The 26192-nt window shown below is 58.9% G+C and overlaps 1 protein-coding gene across 2 annotated transcripts in view; it reads left to right on the top strand.

The window, feature by feature from the left end:
• Positions 1-242: 242 nt before the first annotated feature.
• The window catches only part of PTPRU (protein tyrosine phosphatase receptor type U), a 54757-nt gene continuing 28807 nt past the window's right edge, over positions 243-26192 (top strand). Inside the window, exons 1-8 of one of the 2 annotated variants that reach the window (XM_040534950.1) lie at positions 243-452; positions 13292-13420; positions 18940-19211; positions 19380-19461; positions 20455-20570; positions 20711-20885; positions 21475-21768; positions 23193-23501. In XM_040534950.1, coding sequence (XP_040390884.1) covers positions 380-452; positions 13292-13420; positions 18940-19211; positions 19380-19461; positions 20455-20570; positions 20711-20885; positions 21475-21768; positions 23193-23501 — 1450 coding nt within the window. In that variant the 5' untranslated portion in view covers positions 243-379. The remainder of the gene's footprint in view (positions 453-13291; positions 13421-18939; positions 19212-19379; positions 19462-20454; positions 20571-20710; positions 20886-21474; positions 21769-23192; positions 23502-26192) is intronic. The other variant, XM_040534949.1, reaches the window with a different exon arrangement.

The following is a 26192-nucleotide window of genomic DNA, read 5'->3' on the forward strand; positions in this document are numbered from 1 at the left end:
CCCTTTCCCCTCCCCGCGGGGGCGGGGCCGCTCCCCCCCCTCCTGCCGCCAGGGGGCGCCCCCCCCTTGCCCGCAGGTCCCGGAGGCGGAACGGCGGAGCTGAGGGGGGGGGGGGGGGGAAGGCTTTCGGGGAAGGGGGGGGGGGGGGCGGTGGCGAAGTGGGGGGGGCCCGCGAGTGACGTCAGAGCGGCGCGGGGCCGCCGCTATTTGAGGCGCGGGGCGGGCGCCGGGGCCCCGCTGCGCCGCCCGCAGCAACCGCGGGGCCCGCAGGCGGCGGTGGCCGCCCCCCACCCCCGCCCCCCCCCCCCTCCCCCCGGACCCCCCCCCTCCTCCTCCAACCTCCCCTTTACCCCCCCCCCCCTTCCCCAAAGCTCGCACCATGCGCAGCGCCCGGGCGCTGCTGCTCGCCCTCGCCCTGCGGGTCTGCGCCCTGGACACCGAGACGCCCTCCGGTGAGGGGGTTTGGGGGGTCGGGGGACGGGGGGGGGGGTCGCTTTCGGTCGCCCCCGGTTGTTTTCGGTCGCCCCAGGGCGCTCTCGGTTGCTTTCGCTCGCTCCCGGCTGCTCCAGCCGCTGCTTTGTGCGCGCTCCGCCGGAGCCCCGCGTTCCGCTGGGGGGGGGAATTTGGGGGGGTGGCTCCGGTCCCGGTGCACGGCTCTGCCCCCCTCACCCCCCCCCCCCCCCCCCTCCGGTCCCGTCCCGGTGCCCCCGCAGCCGCCGCTCCCGTCCCCGTCGGGGCTCCGCCGGGTTGCTCAGCCTGGCAGCGGGGCTCGGTGCCGCTTCGGGGAGGGGGTCCCCGGGGTTTGGGGGGGGTCTTGGGGGGGTGGGGGTGAAGGGGTCCGGTGCCCCCCCCCCCCCCCTTTGTCCCCTCCGGTCCCCAGCACGGCTCCGGGAGCGCTGCGGGAACAGGTGGCGGCTGGCAGCGCGCTCTGCTCGCAGCCCGGCGCTGTGCTGCGGGGTTATAATTAGAGCTTCCCCAAAGGATGTGTTATTATTATTATTTGGTATTGATTTGTTTTTTATTTCGACATTTTCCCTCCGCCGGGCTCCCCTGCCTGGCCCCCAGCTGCTCTGCCGGGCCAGGAGCACAGCCCTGGGGTGCAGCAGCCCCGCTGCTTTCCCCCCCCCCCCCAAAATTGGGGTGCCCATGGGGTCTGTGGGTTTGGGGCCGTGCTGGGTGCGGGTCTGGGGAGGTGCGGGCACGGGGGAAACTGAGGCACGGGGCAGAAGGGACCCCGGTGCTGCAGCTGCCGGCTGGTGGGAGCCGCTCCCTGCTTCGGGGCCGGGTTTTGCCTCGATCTTTCCTGTTTTCCTTTCACTTCGGGGCGCAGCGGCTCACCTGCGCGCAGCCCCGGTGCCGGCGCATGGAGGGGTTTGGTGGTGGCCCCGCTCGAAAAATTATAAATAGTGCCGGGCAGCTGCGGGGAGCTCCATCGGGCTCACCTGTGTGGTGGGTGCGATGGGGAAACTGAGGCACGGGGCTTTGCAGGGTCCACTGCTGGAGGAAGGGGATTCTGCCCCCACCCCTGGTGCTGGGGGGCCCGGGGCTGTGCTGCTCCCCAGCCCCGTGTGGGGTTTTTTTCCCCTCGTAGCATCCCGGTGTTGTCATATCTGGTCTGCAGCAGCCTGCGAGGGGTGGTGGTAGCGGGGTCCGTGTCTGGAGCATCACGGCGTGTGGAGTGGGATTTGCGCTGGGCAGTTTTGGGGGATTGTGGTGGTTTCCCCAAAGGGGGGCTGCAGGGGACCGCCCGCCCGCCTGGGGAGCGGGATGGGGCTGGGTTTGGATGGGGAAGGGGCTCGGGATGGGGTTTGCGTGCTCCCAGGCGAACCTCTTCCCTCCCGTGGGCCTCGGTGTCCTGCCCACGAGCTGACATTTACTGAGGACGGGCTCCAGCCTGAGCCGTGGGCTGCTGTGAGCCGGAGCTGCGCAGCCCCGAGTGCCTCTGCTCAGCGCTTCCCCCGGTACAGGCAGCGCCTGACCTGCCTCCAGCCCGCTGGGGTCTCTCGCCCTCGCTGCAGCCGGTGGTTTTCCATAAATCCCAGAGTAAATCCCGGTGTCTGGGACTCAGTGACCTGGCATCGCGAGCCAGGACGGGTGCCCGGTGCCCTGTCCCCCTGGGATGCTCCCTGCTCCGGGAGTGCTTGAACTTCAGTGATTTGTTAAAGATTTGTTAAAATTTCCCAGTGGCTGAGCTGTCGGCGCTGTCTGCATTGTGCACATCACAGTGGGGTTTTTTACAGGGGAGGGTCCCTTTGGTGGCACCCTTGGGTGCTCCGGTGGGGGCTGCTCTCGAGGGGTGCCCTGGTTTGGGCTGCCTTTGCCCTCCAGCACCATCTTGGGGTGCTTACCAGCAGCACCTGGGGTGTGCGGCAGCAATTAGCAGCAATTACGCAAATAAAATATTAGGGTTTGTAGCTTTCCCTTAGGAGGAGGTTTCAGGTGGAGCCCAAATCTGAGGTTTGGGGCTCCTCTGGTGGCACCAGGACGATGGTTTTGGGGTGAGCAGTGGAGGGGTCGGCACGGGTGAACTTGGCCTCTCCCCTGACCCCGTGGCCGCGCTGTTGGGGCCGGGTGAGCGCGAGCGGCCGCGTTCCCCTGGGTGAGGGATTGGGGTCGGGGAGCGGAACAAATCTGGCATCGTCACCCCGGGCCATTAACGGCCGTGTCTTTGTCAGAGGAGGCTGTGGGGACAATGGGGGATGCTGGGGACAATGGGGGATGCTGCAGCTCAGCGTCCCCACGCAGGGGTCAGGACCCCAGGGGCCGGCGCAGATTTGGGGACTCGTGTCACCAGCGGCCCCCTCGCTGGTGCTGGGCATGGGATGTTTTTTTCCTCCTTGCCTGTTCTGCTGTGTTGGGAAGAATCTTTGCTTGCTGTTTTTGCTGCATTTTGGGGCTTTTTAAGCTGTGCTCTGTGCTGCTGTCAGGCACTGGGGTGAGGGCTAGCTGTGGGGTGCCGGATCCTGCAGCACCTGGATGGTGTGGGCACATTGTGTCCCTCCTGGGGTGCTCTGAAAAATCCTGCTCACATCGATGTCCCCGAGTGTGCCCTGGGTTGAGCTTTTCTGCTCCCGTGCTCCCTTATTTTTGGCTCTCTAGTGTGGTCCCCTCTTCCCAGGAGCCGGAGTGCGGTGGGCTTCGCTGTCCGTGGGGGTGAAGCAGAATTTGGGGATGTTCCGTGGTGTCAGAGCCCATGGATGGAGCTGGAGCTGTGGTCCCATGCCCGTGGTGGAGGGCTGCAGCGCTGCTTTTCTCCCCCAAAGGCTTGCAGTTGCGTTTGCTTTTCTTCTGCCTTTTTCTCCCCACTCCGGAGCTGGTGCTGCTCTCCCTGGGTCGTGTTTTCCCCGGCTGCGGGCGGGTGCTTGGACCTGCCCTGGGATCCTGGTGAGTCACCTCTTGGCCCGCGCCGAGCATTTTTTTTTTCTTTCTTATCCAAACTAAGGCGAACCGTCCAAATCCCAGCTTCCCGGGGAGTTTTCCCTGCATGAAGCCAGCGGGATCTGGCCCTGGAAGACAACGGCGGCCGCTCGCCGGTGGCTCCAACCCCTGCCTCCCCACTGCCAGCTGCTGGGGACGGTGTACCCCTGATTGCACTGGAAGGAAGCTTTTTTTTTTTTTTTTTTTTTTTTGCTCACAACCACTTCTTGGCACGGTGCACGGAGCCCTGAGCCCCCCAGCGCTCTGCTCACCCTCTTCCTGCCAGGGGACGCCCCCCAAAAATTCCCTCCTGTCCATGACCCCCCAGGCGTTTGCTGCTTCCCTGCCAGCAGCCGTGCAGGGGTTAAGCGTGCGGGGCTGGAGGCAGGGGCAGGTAAATCCCTTCCGCATGCTCAGAGCTGGGAGGTGGCAGGGCTCGGGAGAGCCTTATCAACACAGCCCTGCCATCTGCCTGCTTAAACCTCCATAAATAAGCTTTTTAATAATCTATTATTAACATGCACTATAATTGTCTTATTAGACATGTCTGGGAACCTTTCGTTACTGCGTGATTAAATGTCAGATTCCCAAACCACCTCCTCCTCTCCCCGATGGTAGCCGGGGGGGGTGCTTTGCAGCTGGCTTTGGGCACCGCTTTCATGGCCGTGGGGTCCCGACCGTGTCTGTGGGGTCCCCACCGTGCCCCGTCCCCCGGGAGCAGGGGGAGCAGCAGCCTCATGCAGGGCACGCTTCCACCCCGCGTGGATTTGGAGGGGGACTCGTGCCGTGGCCCTTGCCCATCCCGAAGGCTCGCCGTGCCCTTCCAGGCTGCAGAGCCTGGGGAAACCGAGGTTTTTCCCTCCAGGCTGAAGCTGCGGCCCGGGGAGACCTGGGCGAGGAGGATTCCCAGCGCGTCCCCCCCCACCCCGGGCTGATTGCCTCCTTGTTGGCAGCCTTAAAATAAATCCGTCCTGGAGACGGAGCGCTCTCTTTCCGCCGCAGATGGCCTCTTCAAACCCCGCTGCCTGGCAGAGGCTGCTGTTGATTTTTAGCGTGGGGACGCATCCGGGTGGGTGCCCGGACCTGGCACGGCTGTGGGACATCCTGAGGACACGGGGACCTGCTCGTCCTTTCTTTCACCCCCACAGGGCAGCCCTGGGGAGGAGGAGGAGGAGGGGTGGTAGGAGCTGGCAGGCGCCGCAGGGACTTCCCTCTTGCTGCCTGAGTTGCGCTGGGTGTTTGTCGAGCTCTTTCCTTTCCTGGCGCTGGGAGCGGCTTCTGCTACACCCTCCGCGTGGATCCAAAGTCCAGCGCTGCTCCCGAGCTCAGGGACAGCCCTGTCCCCTCCCCAAGTTGGTGCTGGGGGCACACGGGCTGGTTGGGGTCTTGCAGTCACCAGCGCTGCCCTCACCTGCGTGCCGTGGGCTGCGAGGTGCTGGCAGAGCAGTCGTTGGCTGCCCCGTGTCCCCGGCAGCTCCCCGGCTTCACCCGAGGTCCTGGGCTGGGAGCGATGTCCTGGGGACGCACACACAGGTTTGGGGGGGGGGCTCCGGCTTTGCTGCGCCCCAGTTCCTCCTCCCCAAAGCGGAGCCCGTGGGGCTGCGCCCTCCTGGGGCCATCCCCGTGTGCCCGACCCCAAATGTGGGGGTGCCGATGGCTCTGCTGCGGCTCGGTGGCGGGGGCTGTGCCGTGCGGTGCCACCGCCACCAGAGGGAGCGGGGACACGGAGCTGCTGCTGCATCAGCCGGGTCCCCACGTCTGGGGACGCTGCGTGCACCCCTCGGTGCCGGAGGGACCCTGTCCTGGCGGGGGTGGGGGGGGGTACAGAGGTGCAGTGCTGCAGCTGGAGGGGCGCGAATGTATTGTGGCCGGAGAAACACTGAGTTTATTTTAATTTTTTTTGTGGTTTGGCTCTAAAAATGTTGGGGAATCGCCCGCAGCAGGGTGGTTGCAGCGGTGCAAAATTCCACTGCAGGGAGCCTCTTGCTCTGGGAGCACCCCCCCCCCCCCCCCCCCCCGTGGATCAGCTCTTGCTTGGCTTCGTTAAGTTAATGAGGGCTGCGGCTCCCCAGACAGCACGAGGGGGCTGCGGTGACCTGATGTGCTGTAACGAGGCTGCTGTCCCCGCGGTCGTGCTCGGTGCTGGTGGCCTTGACCGGGGCAGCAGAGAGGAGCCCTGGCAGCCCCGGGGTGTCTGAGCCGTGCGTGCATCCCTGTGCAAGAACAACCCCGCGCAATTAGCCCAATTAGCCCAGCCGGGGAGCAAGCGTCGCTCCAGTTCAGTGCACTTCATCTATGATGGCACCATGGGGACCATGGCACCGCAGGGGCAAAAGGGCTGCTCCCCGGTGAGGGGTTTTGTCTTTGGGGCACTGCTCGGGGTCTTCATGTCGTCGGGGGGAGCCAGTTTTCCTGGGACGAAGGCGGTGGAGCATCACAACTGCTTGCTCGGGGAGATGGAGGCAGGCTGGATGGATGGATGGACGGACCACGGACAAACGGCGTTTCCTTGCTTGGATGGACCTGGAGGTGCCCACGGAGCTGCTGCAGCTATAGGGGATGCTCTGCGGGGCGCAGCTGCCTCTGGCCATGCGCTCAGCTGCAACCTCCCTGCGTGGTGCTGGTGCCCCTGGTTGGATGTCCGAGGGTGTCCCACGTGTCTCATGTGCCCTTACGCAGGGCTGGCAGAGCCTTTGGGGTCGCTGGGAACCTCTGGAGACTTTGCTTTGTGGGGGAATGAGAAGCCTGAGCTGTGACAGCAGGGATTCAACAGCAAACTGAAACGTGTGCCCGGTCCCGCGCTGATCGCAAGTCATGCAGAGAGCAAAGCCCCGCTCTGAGCCGGGCAGGATGGCATCAGGTGGCACTGCGGGGCTGTGGCCATCAGCGGTGCTGCAGGGACCTGTTAGACTCATTAATGCCCCTTGTAATTAGCTGAATAAATGCTTCTCACATAATCATCAGCTGCAATTTGCCTGATGGTGTTAGCGGAGCAGGGAGGGCTCCTATTGACTTTGCACCGGTGGTGCTGCTGCACGTGGGGGGGCTGCAGGGCTCCTGCCCAGCCCTGCTTTTTCCCAAGGACTCTCCCTGTGCTGTTCATTTTTTTTTTTGCTGTATTTTCAGCCTCACGGTCGCTGTCTCACTCCTCGCTGAGTGATAAAGTCCCATCAATTCTTTTTTTTTTTTTCCACGGCCAACAACTGACCTGCTTTACTTTTGCATTAATGGCATCAAACTAAAGCAGCGCATCTCTGCACGGGGAGAAAGTATTTCTAATCACTTACTTGGTAACTTACCCGGGCTCTTGCCTGTTTGCTGCTACTCGCCTGGAGGAGTGTGGGGAGCTGTATCCTGCCTGCTGGGTGCATCCCCAGGACACGCCAAAAACCCAGCCCCGATGAGCAGGTCCCTGCGTGGGAGAAGCTGGAGCGATGCAACAGACGGAGGAGAAAAGGGAGGAACGAAGCTGTGCAATGGCCAGGACACAGAGCAAACCCAGCACCCGGCGCTGGGCTCGTGTGTTTGTCCTGTTTGCAGCAGATCTCGGGGTTTTGAAAGCTCAGCGTTTCGCTTTCAAGGCGCTGGGTTCACTGAACCTCGTGGTTCAGTGCAGTGAGCTGGCCAGACCTCAGCTCAGCACCCGGGCACCTCGCTGCTGTGTTTTCAGAGGGCTTGGAAACAAAGTGGGGGAGCTCCAAGGCCGGCAGAGCCCTCCCGAGAGCTTGTTTGTATTCCGGAGGAAAGGGGAATTCAATTTTTTGACAAATGACACAGGCCATTTGCAGAGCAAACCTGGCTTTGCAGACAGCGCTGCGAGCGATGGAGGGGAGGTATTAAAAGCAATAAATAAGCTGTTGAGGGAAGGCAGCGGAGGGCTCTCGTGGCTCTGGATTTACAATGTACTGGCCCCCAGCGACGGCTGCTCTGGAGCCGACACCTGCACGGGGACCTGGAGCTGTTACCTGATGCAAGAAGGGGCACAGGGGTGTGGGGCTGGGGGCTTGCTGTCCACCCCTGGCAGCACAGAGGGGGCATGGAGACCCCAAGAGCGCTCTGCAGGTGGATGGGGTCCTGCTGAACCCCTCCTGCTGTTTTTTTTTTTTTTTTGCTCAGCTGCATTGTGCACCTTTTCCCAGTTTTCCCTGCCATGGGGGATTCTGCAGGGGGAGCAAGCAGGCAGGGGGCTTGCTCACATCAGCCCTGTTGCCACCTTTAAGCCTGTGCATTGCTGTCCCCTCCTTGTTTTTCACGGCTCACCCCAGATAGGGAGGGTGATGCAGACCTGGATTTTGCAACGGGATGTGCTGCTGGTCTGCCCCGACCTTCCTCCCCTCTCCTCCTCCTCCTGCCCGCTTCACATACAGGGGCAGGATGCTTTTTTCCCTTTTGGGGTTGCAGCACAGGGATGTTTTGGGACTGCTGCAGGGAACTGAGCTCCTCAAAGCCATCTCACAAGGGTTGTCCTCTTGCAGCCCCCATCATGCTGCAGGTGCACAGCTCTTCCAAACCATGGGTGGCCCCGCTCTGGGTGTTGTGAGGCCATAAATAGCGGGGCTGAGCCCCCCTGACACCACCATGTGCTCCATCACTGGAGGCTTTGCCCTCTGGCGTGCTGCTCCTTGCTGCAGCAAGGTGGTACCCAGAGGGTGAGAGTCTGCATCCCTCCCTCTAGAGGGGGATTTATTCCAGAAAACCTTTTTTTTTCCTTTATTTTCCCCGCATGTTTTCTGCAGCTTGGGCTGCTGATGGAGCCCTGCAAGGCTGACATGCTGCTGCTGCCCCTGTGCCTGTCCCGGAGCTCCTTATTTTGCTGCCCCAACTTGTGCTGGGGAGCGTCTCCGTGTGCTCAGGGCTTCCCATGTGCTTCTTGCTTCCCGAAAATCAGCATTTTGCCCTTGTGGAGGCTTCACCACAACCACGGGCCCCTGATGATAATAATGGGCAGGAAAGAGGCTTGAGCACCATTTTTTTTGCCATTTTTTTCCCCCAAAAGGCCAGGTGGATGAGAGCTGCCTGCACGTCAGCCCAAGGGCTGTAATTGTGCCGTGAGCAACTGATAACTGCAGGACGGAGGTTTCTGAAAGCCTGCGTTTGTTTTTCTTCCGATGCTGTAGAAGAGGCAGCCCTGACTTTGTTAATTAAGCGATGGTTAATTATGAAAGCACTCACGTTGCAGCTTGGTGGCCTGCAGCCAGCCCCTTTTCTTGTTGCGTTCTCCCAGCGTTGCGTTTTTCTGCGTTGCATTTGCTCCCCGAAGGCTCCCGGTTGTCCGCAAGGGGTCCGGGTCTTCCCATCCCCACCCGCGGCTCTGCGGGGCTCAAGAGTGGGGGCTTTGCAGGTGAAACCCATAAAGGGAGTCTTCAACAGGCCCAAAAACGGATTTATGACTTCTGTAGTTGCTGGTAGACGGATATTGTTCTCTTAGTCCTGCGCTTTCCAAACACCGAGGTTATCAGGCATAAGTGACTTATTATGCAAATCCTCTGTCTTAATATCTGGCTGTTCTCTCCCTGGAATTGCATTGGCTAAACCCCATGCGTTATTGGAGCTGCTAATGTTTACACATTAGCTTCTTTGGCTAATATACAAGGCTTCAAGTTGCAAATTGATGTTTCTTACAGCTGAGCAAATTATTTTTCTATTAAATGCAATATTTAAAATGATTTGGAGAAGCAAAACAAACTACTGGCAAGAATTTTAATGGAGCTGCTTTCCATATTCTTCTAATCAGCTTTTATCGGGTCCAGGAAATCAGTAATTTTTTTTTTAAACATTTCTATTTCGCCGGAGTGGGGAGAGGAGGAGAGGCAGGGAGTGGGCTTGTTGTAATCTCTGGAGTGTGCAACGCAGGAGGTGATTTGCATGTGGCTGTTGTGCTTGTGTCCAAGGCCCTTTGAGTGTGCAAAATGCAGCTGGTTGGGTACTTAGCTCCCTTCTGCCTGGACTAAAGGGGCATTTAAGCTGTGGGGCCTCAAATCAGCGGGATTTGGGGCTTTGAGGGGCTGTGGAGCCGTGGCGGTATGGGATGGAGGTGCTGGGATGCTGTGGCACGGCAGGTTTTTGGAGGAGCGGTGCCGCAGTGCACAACTCCGCCGGGTGCTTGGCAGCGCCCGCGCTTGGCTGTTCGGGCAGGAGCACAGGCTGTGTCCCCCTGCCCAGGGATTGTGCCGAGGGAATCGCCTGGAAATAGTGGCAGGGGAAGGGCTGGCGTCCCATGTCCCTGCGTGTCCCTGGGGCTGGGCATCGCTGCCTGCTGTTCCTGTCCCGGTGTGCGGCCCCATCGCTCTCGGTCCTGCTGGGGCTGGAGGGGCATCGTCCCCCAGGGGTCAGGGCTGGGCCCGTGTTGTTCAACTTCTTCATCAACGACCTGGACGAAGGAACGGGGTGCACCCTCAGTAAGTCTGCTGATGACACAAAACTGGGAGGAGTGGCTGGTAGCCCCGAAAGCCGTGCTGCATTCGGAGGGACCTCGACAGGCTGCAGGGTTGGGCCGAGAGGAACCTCAGGAAGTTCAACAAGGGCAAGTTGTGCCCAGGGACAGGACGAGAGGCAACGGGCACAAACTGAAGCACAGGAGGTGCCGGCTCAATGTGAAGGGACGCATCTGTGCCGTGAGGTGATGGAGCAGTGGGACAGGCTGCCCAGAGAGGTTGTGGAGTCTCCTTCTCTGGAGATATCCAAAACCCATCTGGATGCCATCCTGGGCAGTGCGCTCCAGGTGATCCTGCTCAGCAGGGGGGTTGGCCCAGATGATCTCCAGAGGTCCCAGATGATCTCCAGAGGTCCCTGCCAACCTCAGCCATCCCAGGATTGTGTGATCAGAGCGGGGCAACCCATCACAAGCACTCCATGGGGATGGCAGGTTCCTGGGCCTGCAGCACCCTCGTTGGGGCTACGGGGGGGGCTTTGCATATGGGTGGGGATGGAAACAAGAGCATCTGGCACTTGAGAGAGGTCTTGGCCGATGGCCCGGGGTTGCTGCGGAGGTGCCTGATTCCCATGGCTCTGGGGAGCAGTTCGGCTGCGGCCTCCCTTTTGAAGCTTTCCTGCCTCCAGCAGCCGAGCCCCGGAGGGCGTTGGGCGGCCCCATTGGCGCGAGCGCCTTTTCGAGGCCGCTCCATAAAAGCGAGGGGAAGCCCGCGGAGTGCGTCCCGCGGCGCGGGAGGTTAAACAGCAAAGGTTTAAGTGTGTAATTAACTCTGAAACGAGAGTGGCACAGCCTCGGCGGATGAAAGAGCGCCGGGCAGGCTGGTGGGCAGGCGTCCACACGGGGATTTAATGAGACGCCGTCAACTGCGCGCGCGCTTCTTCGTCCTTTCCCTCCCTCCTCTGCACGGATCTGTCGTGTCCCTGCAGTCCTCTGCTCCTTCCCTTGTGGCTTGGGGGGGTTAGGCTAATTTGGGATGCTCGAGCATCGTCTGGGCTGCATTGAGCCGTCGGGACCAGGCAGTCACGCCCTCGGTGGTATTTTTATCCGCTCTTGCTGTTGGAACCGCTCCTCCCGTGGCGCTCGCTGCATTTAGCCCTGCACGGAGCTGCTTTTACCCTGGCGTCGAACCAAGGCAGGGGCTGGGGTGCGGGGCTCTGTGCTTCCACCTGGGGATTTTTAGGGAGCATCTGGACCCGGAGTGAGTCCTGCCAGCCACATCCCGCTGCCAGTAGGGTTGGGTAAAACCATCCCTGTGTGTGCAAAAGGGGATTTTAGGTAGTGGGGAAGGCCTATTTTGGTTTTAAGCGTGTTGATAAACCCTTAATTTTTGGGGAGCAGCTCAGCGTGGGAGCAGCCAGCTCTGTCCGTGTCCTGCTGGACTTGTCACAGCTGCTGGAGGATGCTCGGGACACTGGGGTGTTGGGGCTGGGTGCGCCTTTTGGGGAGGGAGAAGGGGCTGGGCAGAGCCTGGGGGTCTGCGTGGTGCAAGCGCAGGAGGAGGCTGCCTGTGCCCCAACGGTGGAAATGGTCCCTGGGAGCCTCGGGGAATCCTTTGTGCCTGGTACATGGGGCTCTGCAGCCCCAAATGCCTTGCGGGGTCCTGCTGCTTTCCTTCTGCTTCCTCGGGCAGGATAAAGCAAACCCATGAACGAATTTCTCCCTCCTACAATATCCCATCTCAACAGACTTTGGAAGGAAACACATGGGCTTTTTTTTTTTTTTTTTACATCACTTGGTGCTTAGAAATTTCCAACACTTATTTTGCCTTTTTTTTTTTTCCTTTCCTTCATGGAAAATTTTGACAGATTTCTGCTTTTTTTTTTCCCTCCCATTAGGAAGCCAAGCTTCAGGCTTTTTAAGCTCTGGCGGGGCTGGTGATGGGAACCAGCCGGGGCCGCATCCGCGCGTGGGCACGGCAGGCGCGGCAGCGGCAGGGTCGGCGTTGGGAGCTGAGCAGCACAAACGGCCCATTTAGAGAGGGATTTGAGAAAACTGTCAGGGCTCCGCTCCTTCGGTCCTATGAATAGGAGAGGATGTGCTTTTAGGCTTTGTGAAAGAAGTTTCCCCGTTCGCGTGGTTCTGGGGAGAAAAAAAGCTCGATGCTGTAGTTGGTGCTTTAAAAAACTGAGTGTAAAAGGAGAAAAAGAAAAAGCCTCAAATCTGTTCTCATATATGAAAGTGTCGAGAGACATAATTTTTTTTTTAAGTCTTACAGGATTTTTTTGCAGTGGTTTGACTTGGCAACGTGGCTGTTTTGGGGCTGTTTGCAGCAAAAAGGCATCCCTAGGTCCCTGCTGTAGCCTTGTAGGGGAAGATCCCGGTCTGGTTTCATCCCATTGCCCGCAGGGGGGTGACACCGCCCCTGTCACGGTCCCACTGGTGTCCCCACCACGGGTGGCTTTGCACAAGAGACATTTGTCTGTGTGTCCCCTGCTTGCTAGGGCAGGGAGCACAACCTGCACCAGCACAAATCCCTCAGCAGTGGGGAGGATTAACCGATGTAGTTTGGGGATAAAATACAAAAAAAGAGAACAAAACCCCAAAAAACACACCCCGGCCCAGGCTTTGCTTTCCTGCTGGCCCATCAGGGGATGTTTGTCTTTGTTCTTTCTGCTTGCTCAGGGCTTTCCTAAAGTGCCTGCCCTCGCCAGCCTAGGGGCTCGTGTTAATTATCACTGGAGCCCCAGTGCTTGTAATCAGTGATTTTAGCAGAACAATGGGGCAGTGTTAATGAGCCGGCCTGGAGCAGCTCCCCAGAGCCCAGGGGCTGGCACACGGAGGGGAAGGATGCGGAGCCCCACAGCCCGGGGATGCTCATCTTTCAGGTTTGCTCTTTGCAAGGGAAAAAAGCAGCAGCCCCCAGCTCACAAATAAAGGGGCACGGGGGTGCCAGCCGCAGCTGGGGGCTCGGCAATGCGCTTGTGGGGTGGGATTGCTGCTGGGGGTCTTGGCTGGGACCCGATGCTGGCGTGTCAGGCAGAGCAGAGCTCACAGTCTAAGGGTCAGAGAGGGATTTTTGAAGTTGCAAGTTCTGGCGCAATGGCTGTGGTGGAACAGGGAAACCCCCGTTGTAGTACCTGGCCCCGGGAGGCAGAGCCATGAGCTGTGTCCTGGCTCCCACACTGCAGCTCAGCCGAGAGGGATGTAACCCCTCTGCCCCCCGAGCTGAGACCTGGCAGCTCGTTTCACTGCGGGGGGAACCCAATGGGAGGGGAGGGCAGAGGCAGCCGACGGGTCCTGTCCTCGCCCAACCCCTGGCAGCGTTTGCGGCTGCACGGGGCAGCTCTGCTCCTGCGTTGGCAGGAGTGAGAGCGGGGGAAGAGATGACCGCCACCCCCCCCCCCCCCCCTTTTGTGAGATGCAGCAGCATCCATCCTGGCTGGGATTTCGGGGAGGGAGCAGCTGGTTTGCGGGGGTACTGACACGTCTGTCTGTCCGCAGCGGGCTGCACCTTCGAGGAGGACGACGACCTGACCCAGTGCGAGTACAGCCAGGGCGAGGATGATGACTTCGGGTGGGAGCTGGTCCGCAGCTACATGATGCCGCACCTGACGGCTGACCTGCCCCACGGTGAGTCCCGGCCCCGCGGGCGTCTGCCCCAAACCCATCCCCTGCCCCGGAGCCTGGGATGGGAAGCACCCCTTGGGGCACTTGGGTCGTGATTTATCCTCGGTTTTGGGGTCGGGGTGCTGCTGTGCCTGATGGCGAGGTGTGATGAGCTGTGTCGGTCCTTGGCATGGCACAAAAGGATGCTGCATGGCCCCAGGGGTGTCACAGCTTGGGGACATGGGGCACGGGGCCCTGCCGCTGCTGCAGGGAGGTGTCCCCGCAGCCCTGGGCTCTCCCCGCTGTGGCGCTGGGATGGCAGCAGCTTGCCTGGGTCTCTGCAGCATCTCCTGCGACATGCGCCCAAGCTCGTGGTGCCAAATTCCCCATCTGTTGTGGAGTGCTGCATCTGCAGCCCCTGCCCTGCCTTGCCAGCACGGGAGCCCCCAAATCCTTCTTTGCAGGCACCTTCAGCAGCTCTCCCTGCTGGGGCATCCATCTGCTCGTTCCTTGGTGCTGGTGAGAAGGTCCCATCTCCGGGAGTCGTGGCAAAGAGAGAAGTGTGCTTCTGGCTCTTGCAGTGTGGGGAGAGGCTTTTGGCTGTGAGCTGGAGGATAAAAATGCGAATTGAATTTCTTCTCTTTTTTAAAATCTCGTTGCTTTGGAGCCACGCTTTGTTATTTTGTGGGTCCAGCACCTTGCTCCGATGCCTGGGCTGTTGGAGTGGGTGTTTTGCTCAGGGGCTTTGTTCATCCCAGCCCCACGCTGCGTCCCGGTGTGTCCCCACGGAGCTGTCCCCATGCCCAATGGCCCTGAGAGGCACCCAGAGGCCAGATCCCACCCTGAGGCTGGGCAGAAAGAGGGAAAATCCGGTTTGTAGCTGGAGAGTAAAAATGACTTGTCATTCACTACTACTTAGAAATCTCATCGCCGCTCCATCAGCCTGCCTCCAGCCGCTCTTCTGCCTTGGGCTCGGCTTGCTTCTCCCCTCTGCTAATCCTCTCTTCGTTTATCTTCTCCTCTTCCCAACACCTTTTTGATCCAGGATTTCTCCCAGCATCCGTGGGGTGCATCCCCGAAGGCAGCAGCCTCCACCGGCTCGGAGGGCTGGGGATGTGCCATGGGGCCAGCACGTCCCAGGCACCGCAAACCAGCCTCAGCCACCCACCGGAGCTGTAGGGCTGCTGGCAGCTCCTCCCCGACGGTTGTCCAAATAATTGCTTTAAACCGAATTAACCTAATTTGTGCTCTGATGGGGCTCACCTGGGGGCAGCGAGATGGGAAGCAGAGCTGGGGAGGGGACGCTGGGGATGGATGATGGCGAGTCTCCAGCCAGTAATTGGGGTTTCTATTTGGTTTTCTGCTGTAATTTAAGAGCTGCGCTGAGCTGCTGCAGTTCAAAGCCTGGAGGCTTGTTGGGGGGCTGAAGGGGTCAGGTGGAGACCGCGCTTGGCCACAAAGCCGGGGCTGCTTGCCTTGCTCGAGGATGTAATCGTGGATTAATGAGAAGTGGGGTCTTAAATGGAAGCAAAGAGTTGACCTGTTTATTCCGCTGAAACTCAGGGGTGCAACCGTCTGCGGTGCTGAGCTACGAGAGCGTGTGGCAGGGCAGGGTCCGGCCCTGGGAAGTGCCCCTGTCCCTGATGCTGATCAGGGAGAGACGGGTGGCACCCATGGGGGTGCTCGGCCCCTTACCAGGGGGTCCCCAAGCACCCCCCCTGGCTGTTTGCAGACAGGGGCACAAGGTGCAGGCAGCACCGTGCCTCTCGGCCCCCTGGCAGCGTGGTAGATGAACGCTATTTCACAGCGCCGTGGCCTCTCCAGGGAGCACTTTACAAAGGAGTCTCGTGGTCCTGGATTAAAATGAGTTTTTATTGGAGATCAGCCAATTTCAAGGAGTGCAGGATTTATTTGAGCGGATGCTGGCTGCCGGCCACCCGCCTCTACCTTTTCTTCCCTCTTTCTTTTTGTTTTCTTGTTGTGTTTGTTTTTTTCCTCTCTTTCCGTCTTGACTCGTCTCCCTCTTTCACATAAAGAAGACGAATGGGTCTCTCCCACGTTGCAGTCTTGCTTTTTCAGCTCGTTATTGTTCTTTTAAGGGAGAGCGGTGGAGAGCTGGGGCAGGCTGCGCCACCGCTGCTGTGGTGCTGCTGTGCCGGGCACCGGGGGCTGAGATGTGGGTTGGAATTTGCTTAATGAGCACCCGAATAAAGCGGGTGCTTGGGTCAATCCCTGCACGAATCTGTTGGATGGGACAGGGGCAGGATGGAGCACGGGTCTGGTTTTTCGAGTGGCTTTCTTTTCTAGGTTTGCATTGCAAAACCATGAGAGAGTTTTCTGTCCACACTCAGTGATATTGGAAAAAATCCCTCCATGGATCCCTGCTTGTCTCTTTTGTATCTTCACGCATCAAACTGCTCCGTGCTCCCAATGTCGTCCCCACATGCTGCCACCCCGGTGCCTCTCCTTCAGCTGCAGCCCTGTTTCCCCATCGGCTCCTGCTGCATATCTGTAAAAACCTTGGAAAAAATAACCTTGGTTTTGGCTCCTGGGCAGAGTTATTGTGACATTTCCAAGCGCCCAGTGGTGGTGGCTGGCCAGCCCTTGATGCCGGGGCTCCCCAGGGAGATGCTCGTCCTATGGCTCAGTGCAGAAATTGGGTGCTGGTGCATGCTTCACATGCCTGCCTCGCTGCCTCTTAATGGCGCTCTCCTCTTATTTTTATTCCCCTTTCTGTGGTTTTGTACAATAAAATCTCAGTGAGATGTGAAAGTGCTGGGGGGGGGGGGGGGGGCGGCACGGCAGCGCCTCCGACCTCTCCGCAATTTGGAGCCAAGGCTGCCAGAGGTGCTGAGTTGTCCTTGAAGACCTGGTTTGAATCACAAGGAAGGGATGATGTCCCCAAAATGGGAAAACAAGGCTGGGGACCTTGCACAAGGACTTTGCAGGGAGAGGTCCAGGGCTTCCTGCATGCAGCCCATGCAGGCGAGCTGGTTTTGCAGCTCAGACCTTCAGACGCGTCTCGCCGACAACTTTAGCCTAACAAATTGATGTTTTTCCCGTCGGGAACATAGCTGGAAACTTATTTCTGTTTTCATTTGAAATATTATTTAGCGCTTTTGAGACTCCTCTGTTTCTCTGCAGAGCAGTTGGACTTTTCCCTAAAAGCCCACCTGAAAACTAAATTAAATTAAATTGCCGGTGTCCTCCCAGCCGAGCAGAGGGGCTGCTTGTCTCCGGGGGGGGCTGGCTCATTACTTGCAGTGACGAAGCGGGGTGACAGCCCGCTGGGCCAGCATGTCAATTAAAACCAACCTTAGATTGGATTGAACGGCGGAGAAAGGATTTAACAAACGAGGCGCGGCATCGATCGAGCTGCCTGCATTAATGGACTCGGCGCAGCCGGGGAAAGGAGGGACGCGGAGGGAAGGATGCTCACAGGACTGCCTCCATCCTCAGCCCAGCCACGTCCCCTTCCTGGGGCTGCTGAAGCTGCCTGTTTCGTGTGAGGTTTGCAAATAATTCCCCTACTGTGATTTTTGGAGGGGATTTTTGCTGTAACGCCGGCATATGGACAGGGCTCACAGAACCCGGCTGCGATGCTGCGTTGTGCTCTGGCTGCTGGGAACGGTCCTGCCCATCCCTATGGCTTTGGGATGCTGTAGGGCAGGGATGTGGCCTCTGCCTCCCCAGCTCTGCTGGCAGCAGTAGGATAATTCTTAATTTCAAGCCCCCCAGGGCTGCCCATAATGCTGGGACCGAGTGCTGCGGTCCCACCACCTCTTGGAGCTCTCCGTGTGCTGGTGCTGCTCCTTGGGGCACCCAGCCAGGGCCATGCTGCCTTTGTAATTGGGCTGCTTTAAAAAATAACCAGAAACGGGCTGAAAAATGGAAAAATACCTGCAAACAAGCCCAGGGGAAACCTCTTCTTGTTCCCTAGCGTTTAAAATACCCAACCTGTATGCAGGGGCTTCAGGTGGAGGCAACGCTGGGAGTCGGTGCTGGTCGCTTTGGGGGAAAAGACATTGCAAGGATGCATCGGTACTGCCAGAATGAGCAGCGGGAGCCTGGTTTTTCCATTGCAGCAATACCAGGAAAGAAAATCAAGGAGGAAGATGTAGAGTGTGGGAAGCCTTGCCAGATGAGCTCTGCTGCCCTGCTGCAGTCGGAGCCAGGAGTGTCTAGTCCCAGCTGAGCTAATGGACGTTCTTTGTCTTTAAAATAACTTTTCAGGGGGTTAATTTTAGTCTTGGTATTTTTATTATTATTTTTTTATGTCCTCTGGCTTTGCTTTGTTTGTGGGCAGGAGGAAGGGCTTCAGTTATCGATGAGAGCCCGGAAGATGGGGTGGGATGTTGGCTCTTGGTGCTGGCATCCCCTGGCCTGAGTGGAGCCACTCTCATCGGTGCAGGAAGAATTTTTCAGGGGAGAAAGGAAAAAACAACCAAACAAAAACCAGAAGGAATAGCTGCATACTGGCTTCCCCTCTGTCCATGAAATGTGTCTGTGTTATGTGAGAAAATAAGTTTATTTTACACCAAGCACCTGTCTGGAGGGGCTGGGATGCCTGGTGGCAGTTTTGATCGGTGGATACGGCCCAAATTTTGCTTTTTGCTGATTTCTTTCCCCTTTTGGCCACCCCTCTGCTCCATCCCTCTGGTTCCTAGCTCTAAAGGATGTCGCGGTGTGGTGCCGGTGTTGCTTTTCCCCAGGTGAAGATGGGGCCCATCGGGTGCTTCAGGGCCAGCCATGGGTGCAGCTCCCAAGTGCTGGGGGAGGCGGACGGATGTCCCCCGGCCTTCATTAGGCTCTGTCGGTGCCCATGCCCTGGTTGAGCCTCTCGCCAGGGGTTGTTGGGAGAAAAGTGTGTGAATTCATGTAAATTAAACAGTGGTGAGAGCTATTAATAATTAAGGGGCTGCTGTCAGGAAAACAACAGTTGACTTGAATAAATGGCCTGGCTTCGTTACTTACAGCACCTGCTGTTATTAAAGTGGAAGGAATATTAATAGTCCTGTCCTTGCTGTGGGGTGGGGGTGAGGACCAGCTGTGGGACCATGGGTGGCTCTGGGACTCCTGCAGGATTTTGGGGCATAGCCTTGGGGGGCGGATGCTGTGTTTTGGGTCCCCTTTGGGATTTTGGTCCTCATGGGGAATCCCGGGTGGCCCTGGGGCGTGCATTGGCACCTCTGGGCTCATTGCTGGTGGTTTTGGGTGCGGGGCAGAGTCTCTGGTGGCATCGAAGCCACTAACGGGACCTGGTGTCCTGGGGGGACCAGGGCCATGAGCAGCTTGTCCTGGGGTCAGCGGGTCTGATCCTCCCCTCCTCCTCCAGCTGCTGGGTCCCATTTTGGCATCCTGCTGCTGCCTGGGGCTCCGGCATCCCTCTCTCCCTTGGGGTCCATCCTTGGGGTCCCCTCGTTCCCAGCTCCTTCCCGCAGGTGCCACCCTCCCTGTCCCCAAATCTAGGGGCAAGGCGGAGGAGAGAGGCACCGCTCCACGCTCTCTCTCCTCTCCCTCCTGCTTGCCCCCCCCGGCCACAGGCTCCTACCTGATGGTGAACGCCTCGCAGCACGCCGCGGGCCAGCGGGCTCACCTGCTCTTCCAGGCGCTGAGCGAGAACGACACCCACTGCCTGCAGTTCAGCTACTTCATGTACAGCCGTGACGGCCACAGCCCCGGCACCCTCAGCGCCTACGTGCGGGTGACGGGGGGCCCGGTGGGCAGCGCCGTCTGGAACGCCTCCGGCTCCCACGGCCGCCAGTGGCACCAAGCGGAGCTGGCAGTCAGCTTGTTCTGGCCCAACGAGTACCAGGTGAGCCCCCCCGAGACCCCCTGGTGTGTTACAGACCTGGCTCTCCGTCACCTGCTGTCAATGTGCGTTGAAATCCCTTTGCTCAGGGGATGGGGTCTCCTCCAAAGGCTGGGTGCTGGGTTAGGGGACCCCACGGGCCAGGCGTGACCCCTCTGTTCGGTGCTGCAGGTCCTATTCGAGGCGGTGATTTCCAGCGAGCGCCGCGGCTATCTCGGCTTGGATGACATCTTGCTCTTGAATTATCCGTGCTGTGAGTGTGGGGGTGTGATATGAGCGGGGGCTGTGGGGAGGTGGGTGGGTGGCGGGTGCTCCTGGGCTTGTGGCCTGTGGGCCAGTCCTAGGGACAGCGAGCACCAAGGTGTCCTGTTGTCACCAGGGTGGTGGGGCTCCCATCTCCTCGGGCACCTGCAGGGCTCCTTCTTCACCTCCAGCCTTGCTGGAATAGAATCACAGAATCATTAAGGCTGGAAAAGCCCTCCAAGCTCATCTGGTCCAACGGTCCCCCTACCACCACCATCACCCACTAACCATGTCCCCAAGCACCACGTCCAACCTCTCCTTGAACACCCCCAGGGACGGTGACTCCAGCACCTCCCTGGGCAACCCGTCCCAACGCCTGACAGCTCTTTCTGAGAAGAAATGTCTCCTCATTTCCAACCTGAACCTCCCCTGGCACAACTTGAGGCCATTCCCTCTGGTCCTATCCCTGGTTACCTGTGAGGAGAGGCCGACCCCCTTCCCCCACACCTTCCTTTCAGGCAGCTGCAGAGTGCAATGAGGTCTGCCCTGAGCCTCCTCTTCTCCAGACCAAACCCCCCCAGTTCCCTCAGCCGCTCCTCACAGGACTTGTGCTCCAGGCCCTTCACCAGCTCTGTAGCCCTTCTCTGGACACGCTTCAGGGCCTCGATGCCCTTCTTGTAGTAAGGGGCCCAAAGCTGAACCCAGCACTTGAGATGCAGCCTCACCAGAGCAGAGTACGGGGGGACAATCACCTCCCTGGCCCTGCTGGCCACAAAACCCAGGCTCCTATGGGGATGGGCACAAATCCCCAACCCCAGGCTGGAGGTCCTGCCCAGGAGATCACCACGGGCTTACTGGGCCATGAAGATGCCCTCGAGCCCATCCAGTGCCCTCAGGAAGCTGCCTGCTCCAAGCTCGTCTCCCCCAGGCTGGGTTTCGGGGCTGCAGCAGGGATTTGGGGCAGACGAGAGCCTCCTGACTCCTCCCTTGTGTCCTTTGGCAGCCAAAGCCCCCCACTTCTCCCGCCTGGGCGACGTGGAGGTGAACGCGGGGCAGAATGCCACCTTCCAGTGTGTGGCCGCCGGCAAGGCCGCCGAGGCGGAGCGGTTCCTGATGCAGGTGAGCGGAGAGGATGCACCGGGCTGGGGGGGAGAAGGGCGGCCCCATACTTTCATCAGTGACATCCTTTGGGACCACGTTCGGTGCCTCTGGGTGTCAGGCTGACTCCTCCTCACGCTTTTTCCCTCCCCGCCGGGCAGAGGCAGAGCGGCGAGGTGGTCCCCGCTGCCTCCGTGAAGCACATCAGCCACCGGCGCTTCCTGGCCACCTTCCAGCTGGACGAGGTGTCCAAGGGCGAGCAGGACCTGTACCGCTGCGTCACCCAGTCCAGCCGCGGCGCCGGCGTCTCCAACTTCGCCGAGCTCATCGTGAAAGGTGGGTGCTGCCCGCGGGCATCCCTCTGCATTGTGCCATGGCTCCTGATCGCCCCTGGTTGCGGAGGGGTTTTTGTCAGGGCACTGGGACTGCATTTCTTCGCTGTGACTGGCATGAGCTAAACTGCGCTTCAGCATAAAACCTGGAAACTACCTTTCCCACTGGCCTTCATTTATTTTTCATTGCAGTCGGTGGGAATTAATTAATTCTGGTGAAACTTTGCAGTACCTTAGTGAAGGCTGCGCAGTGCATCTTCTAAAAATAATTAAAGTTTGGTCAGGTGAAACCCTATTGCTGCCAGGACTGCTGAAGAGATGCAGGGCACATGGCACAGGCTGAAATTTGAAGATCAGCCTGTGATTTCTGACATTTCGGTGTCAATCTCTTGTCGGAGTTTTGCTTGTCCTCTGGGCGTAAGATCAGATTTTGTCCCATGACCTGACGGCGATGGGTTGGATTGGGAGGAGACGTGAATGTGCTGCCTGCAGTCAGTTGTGGCGCCTGTGGCTTGGGGTGCTGGGATGGGGGATGCTCCGGCTTTGAGAGGGGATGCTCCAGCTTTGAGAACCACTTCTCCTCTCTCTTCCAGAGCCCCCCACACCCATCGCGCCCCCCCAGCTGCTGCGGGCCGGCTCCACCTACCTCATCATCCAGCTCAACACCAACTCCATCATCGGCGACGGCCCCATCGTGCGCAAGGAAATCGAGTACCGCATGACTTCGGGGCCCTGGTCGGAGGTGCATGCCGTCAACATGCAGACTTACAAGCTGTGGCACCTGGATCCCGACACGGAGTACGAGATCAGCGTCCTGCTCACGCGCCCTGGCGAGGGGGGCACCGGCAAGCCGGGACCCCCGCTCATCAGCCGCACCAAGTGCGCAGGTGGGTTGGCGTCCACGCAGCGTCCGTGGCCGTGAGCAGCTGATGTGGTCCAGGGGCTGTGACATGGCTTGGAGCATTGCTCCTCTGGATGCACAGAGCTGCATTTTGTTGACTTCTTAGGGGCAACGCCTGGTTCCCATCCCTGGTGATGGGTGAAGGGGGCTGGGGACAGCTGCTCACCTGGGCTGCGGGGTCCCCAGGGCCACCTCTATCTCAGGGCATCCCTAAAATATCAGGACAGGAGACCTGGCCTTGGCTGGCTAGTGTCTGTCGGCCACCTTGCTGTGGTGGCCGAGGTTTGGGGATGTCCCTGTCTCCTGTTGCTGGGGCATTGAGGCTGGTGGAGGCATCTCCGCTGCCCCATGGCAGCTGTCTCTAGTGTGGGCTTCGCTGCTCTGGCTGAGCACAGGCAACAAGGTGAGGGGTTGCGATTGTCCCTGTGCTTTGGAGCACTTATCCTTTTTGGGGGCAAGCTTATTTTGTTGTTTTTAATTAGCTCAGCCTTATTGCTGTTGGTGGAGGGTCCTTGTCCCTGTGGATGCTCCCTTTGGGGGTGATGCAGGGATCGAGCAACGCAAGTACTAGCAGCATCCTTCCCACAGAGCTTGAATCAGCTAGCAGGGCATGGGGACCGGCTTGTCCCTTTGTTGTCATCTTGCCAGTGACAGCGCTGTGAGCCGGGACCTCGTCACCCCTGGGTGCATCCTCCCCGTGCTGCTGCTGCAGGATGCAGCCTGCGGGGCTGGAGCACTGCAGCTCTGCCCATGCCTGTGACCCTGCGGGGTCAGCTTCTGACATCAGTGGAGGAGAGGATCAGGAGATGCAAACCCTGACCCAGGGCCTGGCAGGAGCTTTTCTCCCAGATTAATTTTCACAAGTGTTCTGAGAAAGTCTGGCTTTCATTATTACCTTCAAGCCGATGACAGGCGCTGTTTGAAAGTGTCAGCGCCCCGTGTTGCATTTCCAACAGTCCCCGCCTCTAGCCCAGGCTCCCTGTGCTCCTTCTGTGCGACACAGCTGTGGATTTCATTCCCGACTCAGCACGTGGTGGCTTTGCAACGGATGAAGCATGGGAATTTGCTGTGTGAACACTGCTCGAGGATCTGCTTTGGGGTGAGGTGGGCAAAAGCATCTGGTCCAAGCCCTGCTCCAGCAGGGCCACCCAGAGCAGGGTGCCTGTGACCATGTCCAGATGCCTTTTGAAGATCTCCAAGGAGGAGGCTGCGCAGCCTTTCTGGGCAACCTAAGGCAGGCCTCGGGGCCACAAACTGGGACCAGTTTTGGGGCCAGGGTTGCTTTCTGTGCACTGCTGCCTTGCTCCCACACCATGAAAGGGCTTTCCCTCCGTGTGCTTGAAGCTAGGTGATTGAAACCTTGGTTTAAACCTTTGAGCCATGTGTTCTGACTCCTCTTTCCCCCGGCAGAGCCTATGAGGGCCCCCAAGGGCTTGGCCTTCTCCGAAATCCAGTCGAGGCAGCTGACGCTGCAGTGGGAGCCGCTGGGCTACAACCTGACCCGCTGCCACACCTACACCGTCTCGCTGTGCTACCGCTACCTGGTGGGCAGCGGCCACAACCAGACCTTCCGTGAGTGCGCGAAGATGGAGCGCAACGCCAACCGCTACACCATCAAAAACCTGCTGCCCTACAAGAACATCCACGTCAAGCTCATCCTCTCCAACCCCGAGGGCCGCAAGGAGGGCAAGGAGGTGACCTTCCAGACGGATGAGGACGGTAAGGGCACGTGGCGGGTTTGGGGAGCATCCCCGAGGTGTTCCCTTTGCTCCTCTCTGGGGGCACAATGGGAATATCTCCTGTGGGGAGGGGAGGATGATGCAGTGATCTCAGAGGGGGGGAGAAATGCTGTGGGATGTCCCGGGGGGGTCGGGTGGTGATGGGGCAGCACCGGTTGTTCCGGCAGAGCAATGTCCCGCGTCGCCCCAGAAGCGCTGTCCTTGTGATGTTTTAGCCCAGCTCGTCCCCACGTGAGGGGTCCTCCTTCACCCCTTGTTGTGGAGTTGAAGCCTCGCAGGAATAACAACTGATTAAAACAATTAATGCTTTGCACTTCGGGAACTCCTTTCATCTGCAGAGCTCAGGCTGATCAGTTTGGCTTTGCTATGTTCCTTGGTGAGCGCCAGGAGCCAGAGGTCAGCGCGCTCCCGGCACAGCTGTGGTCGGCTTCCCCAGCACTTCTCCCCAATTAAGTTTGCTTTCGGGGGGGGATTTGGGTTGCACGAGTGTGCTCTCCTTGCATAGCCGAACCATTTCTTCCTCTGGGACCCAGCACCCTGTCCAGAGGCACCGACAAGGGGCGATTTCCCCTTTGGGGTGCGAGGAGCCGTGGTGTCCCTGAGTGGGTGCCAGGTGCCAAGCGTGTCGGCAGCATCCATCCCTCCATCCCCGCTGGCTCACGCCGACTCGCCCATCACGCGCCATTAACTCTCCGCAGTGTGAGTGGGGAATGGGCCACATAATTGGGAAGAAATTACCTGCTTGCTCCAGGGCAAAGCCTATTCCCTATGCTTAAGCAACCCCTTGCATAGTTGTTGATCTCCGAGGTGCTTTTTACGATCAAGAATCAGAATTAAGGCAGAAGAGCTGCAAACTCAACCGGAGTCTTTGGGGTCCCACTGTAATCTCTAAATGCTAAAATCAGAGCGATTTCTCCGTGCGTCCCATCAGTGCTTTGTGTACCCCCAGACCTGAGCCTGCCTGCCCGTGGGCACCCAGCTCCACGCTTTATTTTCCATCTCTAATTGCTTCAGCTGTTTGCACTGTGCTGTGACTGCTCCAGCTGCTTTCTCATTGTATATTAATACAGTAGCTCCAGATGTTCTTGTGCTACCCTGTAATCGCTCCAGCTGCTTCCCTCTATGTTGATGAGCCGGGGCTGGCTGCTTTCCCCTTGGATCGAGCACGGTGCAGCGCTTCCCGTCCCAGGAGGGATCGATACATCTCTGGGTGCATGGATATATTGCAAACGTTATGTGTGGGTTTGGCCCAGCTACAGGACTGCTCAGTTTAGCTAAATTAGCTAATGACCGGGCGTGAAGCTCGGCTCCTACTACTCCCAAATTTCTGTGGCAGGCTTGCAGAGGAGCAGGGGCTGGTGCCTTGGCTGCGCTGGGGACCCTGCAGCCACCTCACTGTGTGATGGGAACATCCCCACCTTGTGTCCCTGAGCTCCATGGGACAGGGACATCCCCTGCTGATTTTCAAGGAACTGAACGGGGTGGGAATGGGCTGAATCTCTCCTCCGGCGCGCTCAGTGGCTGAGACTGGGTAATGATGATTTGAGTTGCCAGGACTGGGTAATGAGCAGCCACACGTGCAATTGTGAGGAGGTAGCGGAGGCTCGATAATAGAATCTTTGGTTGTGTTTTATTTGGCTTTTTTGTGCTTTGTTTGTGAAGCACTGGGGCTTTTCTTTGAGAGTTGTTGGAAAAAAAGACCTGGCTGGGGAGGGCTTTGGTTCCCCTGGCTTTCCTTCTGCCCACCCTTCCCCTCAACTCTGCGCTGAGCAGAGCCGTGTGCGGGTGCTGCAGCGAGCCAGTTCTCTCCCTTGCAGGCAGGGTGCAGGCACTACAAGCCAGAATAAAAATATACAAATACATAAATATAGGTGTAGATGGATGGCAGGGGGGTACACACAGCTGGCAGCCGTTGTGCACCGACGCTGGTCTCATCCCAGTGCACGCACAAACGTGTGGTCCCCGCTGGCATGGGAACATCCCCGAGCAGTGGGATTTTCCCCTAGAAAGTAGAGAATAGTGCTGCGGGTGCGATTAGCGCTCACAGGCACAGCAGAGCACGTCGGCCAGTGCTGGAATCCAGAGTTGGGCACCTCCGTGTTGCTTTTTTCCCCCTGGGGCCAAGGCTGAGGATGCAGTTTGCTGGATCTGTCCCTTTCCCCGAGCATCCCTCTGCCCTGCCCGTGTGGAGCAGAGCTCAACATGCTTTGAGGCCGCAGGTGAGCGCCCCGCGTTTGTTTGCAGGAGCGATGTATATTTATACGTACACACTACTCCTGCCCTAAAGGTTTCCGGAAATTTAATAAGCGTCTTGTGTACACGTGTAGGACATGGTGCCTGTGATTAAATTAACTTGTAAATCAAGTGGAAATTGTGTATTTGCACGGTGGGAAGCATGCGGAAGGCAATCCCTCTCCCTTGGCCGTGTAATTAGATCTGAACAAAAGCTGAAAAAAAATAAAAATAAAGGGAAGACGGGGAGAGCTGGCACCCGGTCGGAAGGGGCTGCTTCCCTGCGTGTGAGGCTTGCGTGCCTCAACCTGCCCGGACCCAAAGCACAGAGCTCAACAAAGCTGTGCCGAATATAAAGCTGTCAGCGATGCCTTGCCTGGAGCACATCCCACCAGGGGCTGGTCCCAAGCTGCTAACGCTGCCCTCCGTCTCTCCTGTG

Source organism: Cygnus olor, chromosome 23 (genome assembly GCF_009769625.2).
Source record: "Cygnus olor isolate bCygOlo1 chromosome 23, bCygOlo1.pri.v2, whole genome shotgun sequence".
In the NCBI taxonomy this organism is placed as follows: domain Eukaryota; kingdom Metazoa; phylum Chordata; class Aves; order Anseriformes; family Anatidae; genus Cygnus; species Cygnus olor.